The sequence below is a fragment of the Zalophus californianus genome, chromosome 9 (genome assembly GCF_009762305.2).
Source record: "Zalophus californianus isolate mZalCal1 chromosome 9, mZalCal1.pri.v2, whole genome shotgun sequence".
Lineage (NCBI taxonomy): Eukaryota > Metazoa > Chordata > Mammalia > Carnivora > Otariidae > Zalophus > Zalophus californianus.
In genome coordinates, this window is record NC_045603.1 from 103,139,458 (window position 1) to 103,153,568 (window position 14,111).

Genomic DNA, 14,111 nt, shown 5'->3' on the forward strand with positions numbered 1-14,111 from the left:
GAATGCGTGAATAAACAGATGATAGGAAGGGAGATCTTTCTTATGTGGGGGTAATGAAAAGTTTCTGAGAGGCAAATATTTATTATTGGGGGATTTAATGTGTGATCTTTTCATTACAGATATGGTATAAGGTATTTCTTCAAGACTGGACAGCCGAAGACCTGTTACTCCTGATTAGCCTTAAGCAGACTTATAGCCATCGAGAAACCTCACGGAATTTCATATTTTGCTTTCTGCTTTACACCTTTCTTGGCACCCACGTTCATCTTGCAACCATGTATGGAAGTGCTCGCTCAGTTGGGAAGGTGGAACCAAGCAACCAAAGCCCTGGGCGTTCACCTAGGCTTCCACGTTCCCCTCGTTTGGGTCATCGTCGAACCAACAGTACAGGAGGGAGTTCTGGAAGCAGTGTTGGAGGTGGCAGTGGGAAAACCCTTTCAATGGAGAATATCCAATCCTTAAATGCTGCCTATGCCACATCTGGCCCTATGTACCTAAGTGACCATGAAAATGTGGGTTCAGAAACACCTAAAAGCACTATGACGCTTGGCCGTTCTGGGGGACGTCTGCCGTATGGTGTCAGGATGACTGCTATGGGCAGTAGCCCCAATATAGCTAGCAGTGGTGTTGCTAGTGACACCATAGCATTTGGAGAGCATCACCTCCCTCCTGTGAGTATGGCTTCCACTGTTCCTCACTCTCTTCGTCAGGCAAGAGATAATACAATCATGGATTTGCAGACACAGCTGAAAGAAGTATTAAGAGAAAATGATCTCTTGCGGAAGGATGTGGAAGTAAAGGAGAGCAAATTAAGTTCTTCAATGAACAGCATTAAGACTTTTTGGAGCCCAGAGCTGAAGAAAGAACGAGCCCTGAGAAAAGATGAAGCTTCCAAAATCACTATTTGGAAGGAACAGTATAGAGTTGTGCAGGAAGAAAACCAGGTTAGTTTTATATGTATGTTTACCTTTACTGACTGAATTCATGTGTGTAAGTGAAATGAGCTATTCTCTTTCTTTTCTTAGGTTTTCCTCTTGGTTCATTTATCTTTCTTTTTCCTATTTATCTGAGTATTTTTCTATCCTCCATTTCTTAACCTTTTCCGGATTTGGTCCTGTACCTTTGTTTTTCTCTGGTTGCCGGGTCTGCTTGCTCACTATTCTTGCTTGCTTTTCCCACTTGCATTTCCCTGCTTCTCTTTCTCTTCCTGTCTTTTCTTTAAGCCTGTTATTACCTTTCTCCAGTTCTTGCGAGAGTTTAATTTTGTCATCTGCTCTAAGATGCGTTATCAAAATTATTCAGGCTACGTACCTTAAGTGTCAGGTGTAGCAGTAAGATTTATTGTAGTGCTCGCTTCGGCAGCCCATAAACTAATAATCAAAATAATACAGAAGATTATCATGGCCCCTGCGCAAGCATGACACGCAAATTTGTGAAGAGTTCCATATTTTTGCTGGTTGAACTTGGCATTCAAGCATCATGCACCTCGCACAACTTATGGCTCACATTATTATCTGGCCGACTGGTGTGCTGACACTCATTTCAACTGACCCCGATTTTAGTCCTGTGCACTGCCACCTGTGTGATGTTAAGTTAGTCATCACCAGGCCTAGCTGTAAAATGAGGGCTCAGACAAAATGAATTCAGGTTGTCAGATTGTATTGGTCTGTTTGTTTGTATGCAAAGTATCTGAATCTCCATGGCCTGCAGAGTTTGAGGGAGGGGGTGGAGAAAGGGAGGGAAGAGATAAGTGTTAGTGGCTGCTGCACACCTGTGACATCTCACCAGTCTGCCAGGAACGGACTTGAGGCAAGAGGCTGTCCACACAGAGAAAAAGAAAGAAAAAAAATTTACCATAATAGGTGTAAAAAAATCAGTCTTGAAAAAACCAGAAAAACTACTGCAAGGCAAATCAGTATGTTGATAGCACAGAATGACAATTAGTTTTAAGAAGTTAGTATTGATAATGTAAATATTAAGTACCAACAATGGGATGCAGTTTTTTCTCTTGGCATTCATGAAAGTTTAACTTGAGGATGTTTATGTAGATTTTTAAAAGTCAAAAAAATTTTTTTCTTTTTTAGTTCTTCAGGTATAAGGTGGAAGAAAGGCAATTTGGTGTGGTTGGTTGCTTCTAGAAAATAAATGAGATAACTAGGCATTAAAATTAGGGCTTTGCAGTTCGAGAGCTAAATGCTATCCTATTAGATATATGAAACATTTTTTTTTTTCCTACTCTTCCAGGTTATAGTTGATGTTTTGGCCACTGTCATGTCACATTGCTGAGTGACATATGACTCCAAAGATGTGAACAAATCATATTCACGCTTCCAGCAATTAAAATCTTTTTTTTTTTTTTAAGATTTTATTTATTTATTTGACAGAGAGACAACGAGAGAGGGAACACAAGCAGGGGGAGTGGGAGAGGGAGAAGCAGGCTTCCCGCTGAGCAGGGAGCCCGATGCGGGGCTCTATCCCAGGACCCCGGGATCATAACCTGAGCGACGCTTAATGACTGAGCCACCCAGGCACCCTCAGCAATTAAAATCTTAATCATACTTTTTTTTTGGACTTTTAGAACTTTTCTTAAATGTGTGTTTGAATTATTTGCCACCTTAATAAATTCTGTTACTCTTAAAGGAGAATTTTAAAGTAGCCATCTTATTGTTGATGTTATACTTTGTTTTGGGGTTAGGTTAATAAAAATTATGAAGAAAGTAATAAACTTATTTGGATTTCTTCAGCGTTCTTGAATGATGCTAAGAAAGAAGGAATTAGAAGTAATCTGTCTTTGATGAAGTAAATCTAAGATTTCTTTTGATTGTTTTACCATTCTATTACTAATACTCAGTTCAGACATTCCTATCTACTCTTTTGGTTATTTGAAGAAGATTGCTAGTTATATTGTTTTGTATGTTAAAGCCACAGACTTACTTTTTCAGTAATAAAAATAGCTTCTTTTCTCTGATCATAAAAATAATACTGAAGAAGATAGATACGAAATCAAAATTTATCCCAAATCCTCCCATCTCTGAAATCTTTGCTATTCCATTGTTAACATTTTGTTGCTTCTCCATAATGAACATCTCTGTGCATACACACATAAAATTTATACAAATGGAATATTATAGGTGTTACATTGTGACCTTTTTTAGCCAACACATCTGCTGTATATTAAAGCCCTATGTGTCTGAATCATTATTTTAATGCCTATATACTATTGTGTCTGTACTAGTTAATTTAACATCACAGAGTTAAAAATCTTCAAATTTATTTGATAGTACAATGTGAATTAAAAACTAAACATTGGGGCACCTCTGGGTGGCTCAGTCGGTTAAGCATCCGACTCTTGGTTTCAGCTCAGGTGATCCAAGGGTTGTGAGATAGTCCCGCATCAGGCTCCACTCAGTGCAGAGTCTGCTTAAGATTCTTTCTGCCTTTCTCTCTGCCCCTCCTCTGTCTCTCTCAAATAAATCTTAAAAAAAAAAAACCCAAAAAACTAAACCTTGAATTCATTTGAATCAGAGATTTCAAAATAATTAGAAATTATGATAATTTTCTTTTCTTAGGTATATTATAACCTCAAACTACTTTGCATTTAGTTTTTAACCAGTGATTAAATGTAATTTGTCATTATACAAAATCTGGATGTTTTATTAGTATACTTAAATTTTAAGTCTCTTAGAGACCCAGCCTCTTTTTAAAAAAGAGGAAATGTCCTTTAAAAAGTATTCCTTAGGAAGTTTCTTGAGTTTGAGTCTTCAAGACTTTAAAAACAAAAATGTGAAAAGAAGGAGAAGAATTGAAATAGACCGCAGTGTTAGATCTTAAAAGTAAGGACAAGGTTCCTAAATGTTTATTCTGATACATTTATTTATTTAAAATATAGATTTCCAGGCCTTTTGCTTCATAAATATCTCTGGAGATGGAGTCCAGGAGCCTATATTTTAAACAACCTTCTCTGGTAGTTCTGAGATAAACCAATTTTGGGATCTTTAGAATGTAGTACATCTAATTCTTAAGCCAATGTGTTGCTCATTTGCCATAGGGAATTCATGATTATTCTCTTGTCACCTTTGAGCTCAGTTGTGACAGAAGGGAAAATAAACAAGGGACCATTGGCTAAGGGCTTCTCAACCTTTTATCGGCCTACTACACTTCAGGGTAGTGACAGGCTCCTTCCTGCACATAATGATCATTAACTTTGTCAGTGACCCTTAGTAGAAGGAATGTGTGTAGAGAAAAAAGTGTTTAAAATCTTAGATATATTTATTTAAAAAACATCCTGGTGATTTTGATATCTCCTCACCTTGAGAATCACTGATGTACAAGATAAAATATTTAAATGACATATGACAGTAGGAGGGGGGAATAGGTTTTCTTCAGTTCACGTTTATGTTCTCAGAAGGTAAGTACAACACCAAAAGTTTAGCATTCCTAAATATGAAATAATAGCAGATACATTCTGAAAGTTTTTATAATTTGGTGTTGAATTGTAAATATCAAGAGAGAAAAAAGGAGTTTGCTTTATTTAATCTTATAGGAAGGTACCAATGTAGCATAGGTCTTAAAAACGGTATCTGTATTTCAAGGGTAGATATTAGGTTTTTTAGTTTGTAAAAATCAGATTGATAAATTTGGAGTATGTACTGATAGTGTTTCCGTGCTCAAATATGAGGTACTTTGTATGTATTTAGACAGTTAGGCATCATAGTATATCATACTTGAATATTATTCAATCTCAAATACTTTATTAATAAAAATCAGTTTACTTACGTTTACCTGAAAAGTGGTTGAGCTGTAACTTCTTGTTATAAATATTGTGTAAAAATTACACATGAATAAACAATTCCCTTTAAAGTTCCTACCTTTCAAGAGTATATTGACAGTATGTGTGTGTATAAATGTAATGTGTATCAATATAAGTGTATATATAATTTAAAGTGGATTTTGGTAGAAGTTGAATTCAGATTACTAGATTTATCATTGAATTATCTAGCCTCCAGTATACCTTTCTGATGATACTAAAAATGTGCCTTTCACCAAGATGTTTTTTATCATCAAGCAACTTGGAAATGCCCATTTTAACAAGGAAGAAAATTACTGGTATATGTCTTTATTTTCGAATAATTGAGGCAGCTAATTATGCCTATTCTTTGAAAGCTGTGTGGATAAAAAGCAATGACAGTATCCTTTGTAGTTATTAAACTACATTCAAAAGCAAAGTGTTTGACTCTTCTGCAAAGAGTGTAGTGGGGACTCAGCACTTCAGTCCAGTGGAAGTGAAACAGTCCACAGGACTATGATGCCAAAAAAACCATATGCACTGAAGGAGGGTGAACACAGCCTTACTAGATTCCACCCCTTGCCCTAATTAAGCAGCAATGCTGGCAGGAATATATTCTTCCTGCACCCACTATAATTACCACGCAATCCTAAAATTGTATAACTTTGGTCCAAAAAGCAAAGGGTGCAATTTTAAAGTAAAGTGAGACACTGCAGAGAACTGAGAATGCTAATTAATAGATTATAGTGAGCCAACAGTGGGCCCTAATTAAACTCTGCATTCATTATACCCTTCAGAGCCCTCAGAGGTCAGACATTTTCCACTTTACAAAGAAGATTGGTTTAATAGGATTTACAGTAATTAAACAAATTTCCCCATTCCAGTTTGAGACTGGGGATTTAGATGCATTCTAAATGTTTGATCTGATTGGGCCACAGAGGTTTGTTCTAGAATCCTATCAAATGTAAAAACACATTTGCTTAGAATTGCCTAATGTGTATGGTTCATTATTACAAAGTCCTTTTAGAAAATTGTTTCTAAAATAAATACCCAGCTGTTTTTACGTCTCACACTCCTTTTGTAGTTACTGAACTTTCAAATACTGGTGGTTGGAGATATGGAACAATACATGTGTTAACAGGAAAGACCTTTTCTTTTTCTTAAATTGAGAACGAGGAAGGTTTTTAGTTTATGTTTGCTGAAGAATAAAAGTCCAGCTATGAGCTTGGTTGAATTGCAAAGCTAAGGCTTTGGATATTTTGTTTTGTTTTATTCTAACCAACATTTAACAAGTTATTGTCATACTTATTTTTTTTGATATTATGCCTTGTAATATTTCTATATGTTGAGCTTAGTTGAAGTTTAATTTTAAAAAATAATTGTTTTAAAACACTTTCATTGGGATTTTGTTTGGTCAGAGTACATTCTATTCAGTATTACAGTGTGGTGAGTGAGTTTGTTTTATGTACTGTTTGTTTTTGGAGTCTGATTTTATTCAGGATTTTGATTTTCGGCTTTTTATTTTATTTGTTTAGGGATCAAGAGAATTTCCAAGTTCAGAAATACAAAAAGATAAACTTACCCTATATAAATCTTTGTTTTGTCATTTGTTCTGTTAGCACATTGGTGGCTATTAATATTTTTACAGTTTTAGGTTGTACCTTCATTTGTCACATGGTGAAAGCTATTATTATTTGAATTTAAATAAGCTTTTTCATGAGGTTCCTAATTGTTTCACTGTCATTTAAGTTGATCTTAAAATCTGGAATCTATGTCTTGGACTATTTAACTTTTTGATAATTCTGTTTTAACCTAGACAGGAATTATGAATGAGAAAGCATTTTCTAGATAGATGTGATCTTTTTAGGTGTTTCAGAAATGAGATGTGTTAAAGGAACTATGCAGAATGCCCTAAAATATTAAATCAGATGTAAAATAGGTATGTTCCTTTTGGGGAGTTAACAATCATTTTGAGAAGCAAAATTTGTTCACGTTTGGCTTCTACAAATTTAAGCTACCTATCCTTTGGATCTTGTCACATACAAAGGTAATGTAGGTGGGTATGAGAAATTGGCTGCTTGCAGAGTTGGTAAGTTTGCTTTACCTGGAATATAGTGGAGTGCTATGAAAAATGATTCATTGAATCTAATAAAAAATGTGCAAGTATCTGACAGGGCTTATTTGTGAGGAACTAAGAATTTGCCAGAATATTGCAGCTTCTTCCCTCCACTCCCCCTTCTTGGATTTCACAGTGCAGTCTAGTGTGTGATTTCATCTCCGTGACAATACTTTTTAGGGATTTGTTAATTTATAGCAACTTTGCAGATAGTAGCTTAAATATGAGTTGGGAAACCCACTTTTTATTTTGTTGCACAGAGGAAACCAGAGAATGAACTTAGTTTTTAGTTAATTAAGGGAGGACAAAGTTCCATTTCACTTTTTAAAATCATATTGCTTGTAGAACTTGACATCATGTTATGGGTGCCCTATTTGCCCAGGGTGGGGGCCTCTAGAAAGCATGCTTTATAAGACATGGTTGAGGGAACTAAAGAAGAAACTTGTGACATTTTAGTTATACTCTGTATTTAATGGGCAGCTATATAGAAGGAAGTTTTTTCTCTCTTTTTTTGGTGGGGTTGGGTGGGGAAGGCCAACATTAGAAAAATGAGTGCAGATAATAGGATTATGGATTTGGCTCCATGAGGGAAGATACTGCCATTTTCTAATAAAGGTATATCTATTTGATAGAAGAGTCAGTCTCAGAAAGTCATGCTTGACCATCACTAGAGTTTGTTATGGGGAGGCCAGAATGCCTCTGACAACGGGTGTGGGTGTTCTAAGTCTTCCAGCTTTTCAGAATGTCGGAAGTGGTGGGGAGTAAAGTGGTACTTTGTGTAGAACCATTTGGGGAGTCGTCCTCCCCATCCTCCCACCCCCTTGTATCCTCCCGTCCCTTGCTTCCTCCCTCTCTTCCTTCTTGACAGCTTTATTGAGATATAATTCAATTCATCCTTTAAAAGTATATAATTTTTTCTTAATCTGGGATTTATTTGAAGAAGAATTTGAAGAAAGTTAATAGGAAGTTGCCCTAGGGATTTCTTGAGCAAGGAAATGAATGACATTAACAAAAAAATACTACTTAGGAGCAGCTTTTATTGCTGTCAGCAGAATGGATTGAAGCAAGGAAGGCCGGGAAAGCAATTGACTTCGTTGCAGAAGGCCTGGATTAATGTGGGTAATAGGAATGGAGAGGAAGGTGCACAATCGTGATATATTTTCAAAGAAATATTTGGATATAGACAATGATGGCAAGAGAGAAGACTGTGATGAACCATGGTATTGAAATAGGGGAAGTGTTTTGGCCATTGATGGAAAGTGGATAGAGATTAGAAAGTGGAACTATAAAGCATAAGCATTTACAAATAAGGGACTAATGACTGTGACCTTGGTACATGTACATAGATGTTGTTATATGTATGCTTGTTAATGTTGGAAAATTTACTGCTCTAGTTACTACGTGTCTCCGCTTATGGGAGTAAGGAGTGGAGAGGGAGGGAGAAACCATTAAATGGTACATCTTTTATATGTATTTTCTCACCGAGCTGTTTTTGTGTTTGTCTTCTTTGTTGTGGTATATTTCTTTGAAGGCAGACAGCTTGAGAGAGTCTCTCAATTCCTCAAAGTCACTATTCATTAGAAAAGGATAATAATGGTTTGTGTTCTGGTGATAAACGAACTTCGATAATAGATGTCTTTATTTTAGTTAGCAAGTTCATTGAAGATCATGTACCTTTGCATGATGAATTTGGAGTGAATTTGTCAAAAACAGAAATATTGCAGAAAATGTGCTTTCACTGAGGAAGTGATTAACTCCGTATTGGAAATGTTCTGTTCTTCCCTATGGACAAGATTACAAATGCTTTTTTGAACTGTATTTTCCTTTTTCTGTGTTGCCATATGTATCTCTGAAAATATTTTTCCTCCTGGAGTTGGGAAGTTTTTAACAAAGATCTCTTCTTTTAATTTTTTCTTACTATTAGTAATAATGCTTATTGAAACTACCTCCTTTCTCTTTGTTTGGCAGTCTTTCCTACCTAATAGGCTCATGGTAAGTTCTGTTACGTTTTGACAATTGGTGGGGAATATGGGGGTTGAAATGATACCTGTCTCGCTTAATTTAATCTGTGGAGACCTTGTGGGCTGAGAAGGTGAGAAATAGTTCAACTTTGATGTGCACACTGTACCATTCTTTAACAGCAGCTGGTGGCTTTTGTACTTTCAGTTTGTGATATGCAGAGACCTATTGCACTTTGAAATCACCCTGGGATAACTCTTCCAGTCTTGGATGAGCTCTAAGGCACTTGTATGGTCCCCATTAGCAGCAATTCTCAAATTTTTTGGCCTCAGGATGTTGTACACTTGTAGAAATTATTGAGCCGCAAGTAGCTTTTGATATTTGCTATATTAGAGACTAAAATAGAAATTTATTTTATTTTATTTATTTTATCTTTTTAAGGATTTTATTTATTTGGCAGAGAGACACAGCAAGAGAGGGAACACAAGCAGGGGGAGTGGGAGAGGGAGAAGCAGGCTGAGCAGGGAGCCTGATGCGGGGCTCAATCCCAGGACACTGGGACCATGACCTGAGCTGAAGGCAGACACTTAACCGACTCAGCCACCCAGGCGCCCCTAAGATAGAAATTTAAAACAATTTATTAACATATTTAAAAATAATAAACACATTAAATGTTAACAAAAATAACATTTTTAATGGAAAATAGTTTTGTAGGTCTCACGTCTGGCTTAATAGAAGACAGCTGATTGTCATAACTGCTGCTTTCAATGGTTTATTGCATTTTTTTGTTTTGGTTGAAGTATTTGAAGAAAATCAGGCCTCACGTAAATATGTGGTTGGAAAAAGCAGAAGTGCTTTAAAAGCCTTTTTAGGGGGCACCTGGATGGCTCAGTCGGTTGAGCACCTGACTCTTGATTTCAGTTCAGGTCATGATCTCAGGGTCGTGAGATCAAGCCTCGCGTCAGGCTCCATGCTCAGCAGGGAGTCTGCTTGAGATTCTCTCTCTCTCTGCCCTTCCACCCTGCTCTCATGTGCACTCTCTCTCTCTCTCTAAATAAATAAATAAAATCTTTTTTTTTTTTAAATCCTTTTTAGATAATCATGGATATATTTTGAAACCACACCAAAACTTATTTTTTGACACTTCATTGAAGTATGTTTTATATGCCATAAAACTCACTGATTTTAAGTGTACGTGCAGTTCAGTGACTTTTTTTTTTAGTAAATTTGCTGAGGTATGCAGCCATAACCATAATCGAGTTAGAACATTTTCATCAGCAAGTGGTAGTTGCAGTGTGGAATCCAAACTCTCATCAATGAGTTTTCCCTAATTTGTTATGTTAAAATGAATCGGTCTGTCTTGTACTTTGAGCAGATCTTGTACATGTAGAGGATGTACATGAATACGTATGCTTTCTCCAACATTTGTAACATTGTGGAGTGGTCATTTGGAAAGTATAGGTTCGGGGCGCCTGGGTGGCTCAGTCGGTTAAGCGGTTGCCTTCGGTTTAGGTCATGATCCCAGGGTTCTGGGACCGAGCCCCACATCGGGCTCCCTGCTCAGCGGGGAGCCTGCTTCTCCCTCTCCCACTCCCCCTGCTTGTGTTCCTGCTCTCGCTATCTCTCTCTCTCTGTCAAATAAATAAATAAAATCTTTAAAAAAAAAAAAGGAAAGTATAGGTTCATTGAATTATGCAGATCTTCCAAACGTTGCCGTATTTCATTACACGAATTTAAAAATTTGCATTCATTAATATTCGTATCTCATTAGAAAAGTCTTTTTAAGTTTTGGTCGGCTGTCAAGCTCACCAGATGGGAGATACAGGTTTTCCAAAATTCTAATTTTTGCTTGAAACTTCAAATTTTATCACTGGCAAGAAATATTGTCCATTATTGTCTTTGAAGTGATGTTTGTTTTGTTAATTTTTGAGAAAAATTGTCCTATATGAGACTGAATAAATCGTAGGTTATCAGTTCAGTCTATTAAATTAAGATGTTGTTCATTGAGGTAACCATTGTATTTCAACATGCAGCAAGTGTTTTATGCCTCTTTGAAGATGTTAACTTGAGCAAAGAGAGACCTGATGATGTGACTGGGGTAAAGATATTCCAGGCAAAGGAACTAACCGTCCCAAGGCCTTAGGATCTTTTGACTCTGATAAGAGGTTGCCACTAAGGGTCTTAACTAGATTATTCTTTAGCTAATAATGTTCCTCTTCTCCTATCTGTTCAGTGTTGTAATAAGATGTTATAGTCTTTGACATCAGCAAGGCTTTTGCTTCTTTGCTATGGTTTAGGAAGGTACACTGTTTCTTCAATGATAATGAATAATGGGAAAAGACTGGCTAAAACCTAATAGGCCAAAATTTAGCCCACGCAATATTAAATAAAAGGAGAAAGCTTCACTGTTCTAGAAAGCCAAAAAAGTACTTCTTTTCTTTTTTTAAAAAAGATTTTATTTATTTATTTATTTATTTATTTATTTATTTATTTATTTATTTATTTATAAACAGCACTAGTGGGGAGAGGGGCAGCAGTAGAGGGAGAATCTCAAGCGGAGCCTGGGGTGAGCACGGAGCCCGAGGCAGAGCTCAGTCTCATGACCCTGAGATCATAACCGGAACTGAAATCCAGAGCTGGTTGCTCAACTAACTGAGCCACCCAGGCACCTGAAAAGTAGTTATTCAAAATTTTGGAGTGAGTTCATCCATGCATATTGAATAAAAAATTCTGCTTTGAGATCCTTGATAATGTTTTTTCGTTGTGCATTCTCAGATAATAACTGATTAAAGAGGTCACCCTTTTCCTGACAAGCTATGAAAGTGTTCATCTGTTATTAATTGCTAGTTTTAATGTTTAGTATTTATTATTTTTGATTTAACAAATATTGAGTACCTTCTTTTTATCATTATATTTTTCTGAACTGCCCTAAGTAGAAATAAAGCTGAAAGCAATGTGAAGACTACAAGGTGGCAACTTGTTTTGAGTTTTTAGACTCCTGAATTAACATTAAAATTGAAGTAATTTAATGATTTAGAGGATAAGTGCAAAGAATACATACATTTGCTCTTGGATTTTTCGAACATTGTCTTATTTTGTAGGGTAATATGGATATGAAGATAGTAGATTTTAGAAATATGTAGTAACCCTTAGAAGAAGCATCAGTGAAAGCAAGAGCAACAAGGTGAAAAAGGCCAAAAGAACCAGTGCTTTTTTTCTTGTTTGTTGATAGCATATATTTCTGCCCTTTGAGTTTCCTTGGGAGGCTCTTAAATAGCCAGTAGTTACAGTTGGATAACTAGTAAATATTCTCCTTATTGAATGTTTTGTGGTAGGGATTCCTTTTTGTCTCATCAGTTACCCAGTTTTTACTGTGAAGAAATTAAAAAAGGGAAAGGCTATATTGATCTATTTTTGGTTGGAATGGTGTTCACACTAATACTTAATTTTGTTCTCCCACTCTCTGGAAGCTGTTTAATATAACCATATCCATAGCCCCAAAAGAAGGAGGACCTAAATTCTTTAAGAATCACTGTATGCTTTAAAAATTATCCTTTTTTTTAAACCAGCGAGAGATGGGTTTGTTTGGGAATAGCAGAGAATTGCAATCCAGGACTGGCAAGCTATGGCAAAACCATAGACAAGTCCCCAAAATTATCTTGTTAGCAGTGCTTGAACATTATAATTCATTGCCTTGAAAAAGAAGAGAGCAAATCATCTCGAATTTCTTGACATTAGGAATCTATTATCATTGCTTAACATTAGAAAGCATTGTAAAATTCTGAGAGAGCTCAGTTTTATTTTATTTTTTTAAAGATTTTATTTATTTGACAGAGAGAGAGACAGTGAGGAAACACAAGCAGGGGGAGTGGGAGTGGGAGAGGGAGAAGCAGGCTTCCTGCGGAGCAGGGAGCCCGATGCAGGACCCTGGGATCATGACCTGAACCAAAAGCACACGCTTAACAACTGAGCCACCCAGGCGTTCTGTCAGCTCAGTTTTAAAGCCTAAAAATATTGGCAGGCAATGCATATTAAGCCATTCTCATGGAAAATTTTATGTAACTATTTTTTAGTTAAATATTTAAAAAAATTTTAATTCCAGTGTATTTAACATGCAGTGTTGGGTGCCTGAGTGGCTCAGTTGGTTGGACAACTGTCTTCGGCTCAGGTCATGATCCTGGAGTCCCGGGATCGAGTCCCGCATCGGGCTCCCTGCTCAGCAGTGAGTCTGCTTCTCCCTCTGACCCTCCCCACTCTCATGCTCTCTCTCTCTCTCTCTCTCTATCTCATTCTCTTTCTAATAAATAAAATCTTTAAAAAAAAAAAAACCCCAAAAAACCCCCATGCAATGTTACCTCAGTTTCAGATGTACAATATAGTAATCCAAGAGTTCCACATTACTCAGTGCTCATCAGAAGAAGTGTACTCTGTATCCCCTTCACCTAGTTCACCCGTCCCCCCACGCACACCTCCTCTCTGGTAATCATCAGTTTGTTCTCTAGAGTTAAGAGTCCGTTTCTTTGTCTCTCTCTCTCTCTCTCTCTCTCTCTCTCTCTCTTTTTTTTTTTAGAGAGAGAGAGAGAGTGTGTGCGTGCACGTGCGCAAGCATGGGGGAGAGGGTGGGACCAGGGGTGGGGGGCAGAGAGAGAGAGAATCCCAAGCAGGCTCCCACTCAGCACCAAGCCTGGAACTGTGTGCTTCAGTCTCAAGACCATGAGATCATGACCTGAGCCAAAAACCAAGAGTCTGAGGCTTAACCAACTGAGCCACCCAGGTACCCCTCTCTTTTTTTTTTAATGTAACTTTTTATTACCTAGTTTGTACTTGAGGAGTACGATATCTGTCCCCCTCCATCTCATTAAGCTTAAAATAGGGATTAATTTAGAATGGTGAGCCCATGATTGTGCTGCCTTCTGCTGAAGTTACATTGTGTTAAAGGCCTATTAATTATGTATGTTTATTTTGATTTGGTTTTTAAATTCTCTTCATGGTAAAAAAAAAATTACGTATTTTTATTTTTGATACTGCTAGCATAAGATCTGAAGAGAGGTTGTCAGTGTTTTATTACACAATACATTTTTTTTTTTTTTTGGCCCTGAAGCAGGGATTTGGACAAGATAACTTGTAAGTTTTCCTTCATGCTGTAAAATTTTGTGATGAAGGAACTTTGTTTTTCATTTTCATAGTATCTTAAAAGCATAACTGAAGGAAATATTTTTTCATTGTTTATATTGAGTTTTTTTTTTTAGA

The 14,111-nt window shown here is 36.7% G+C and overlaps 1 protein-coding gene and 1 non-coding gene across 17 annotated transcripts in view; both read left to right on the top strand.

Annotated features, from left to right (window-relative positions):
• ERC1 (ELKS/RAB6-interacting/CAST family member 1) overlaps nt 1–14,111 on the top strand; it is a 560,596-nt gene that overhangs the window by 42,012 nt on the left and 504,473 nt on the right. For 14 of the 16 annotated variants that reach the window (XR_003519825.2, XR_003519824.2, XR_003519826.2 and 11 more), the window contains exon 2: nt 120–944. Coding sequence is in view for 13 of the 16 variants with exons in the window: in XM_027593114.1 (XP_027448915.1) it covers nt 276–944 (669 nt within the window). In the remaining 3 variants the exon portion in view is untranslated. Of the gene's footprint in view, nt 1–119; nt 945–14,111 lie in introns of those variants that run through there. The other 2 variants (XM_027593117.1, XM_027593125.1) reach the window with 1 other exon arrangement.
• Nucleotides 1,347–1,452, top strand: LOC113923230. The gene has a single exon (XR_003520234.1). It is a non-coding gene; the product is annotated as a U6 spliceosomal RNA (small nuclear RNA).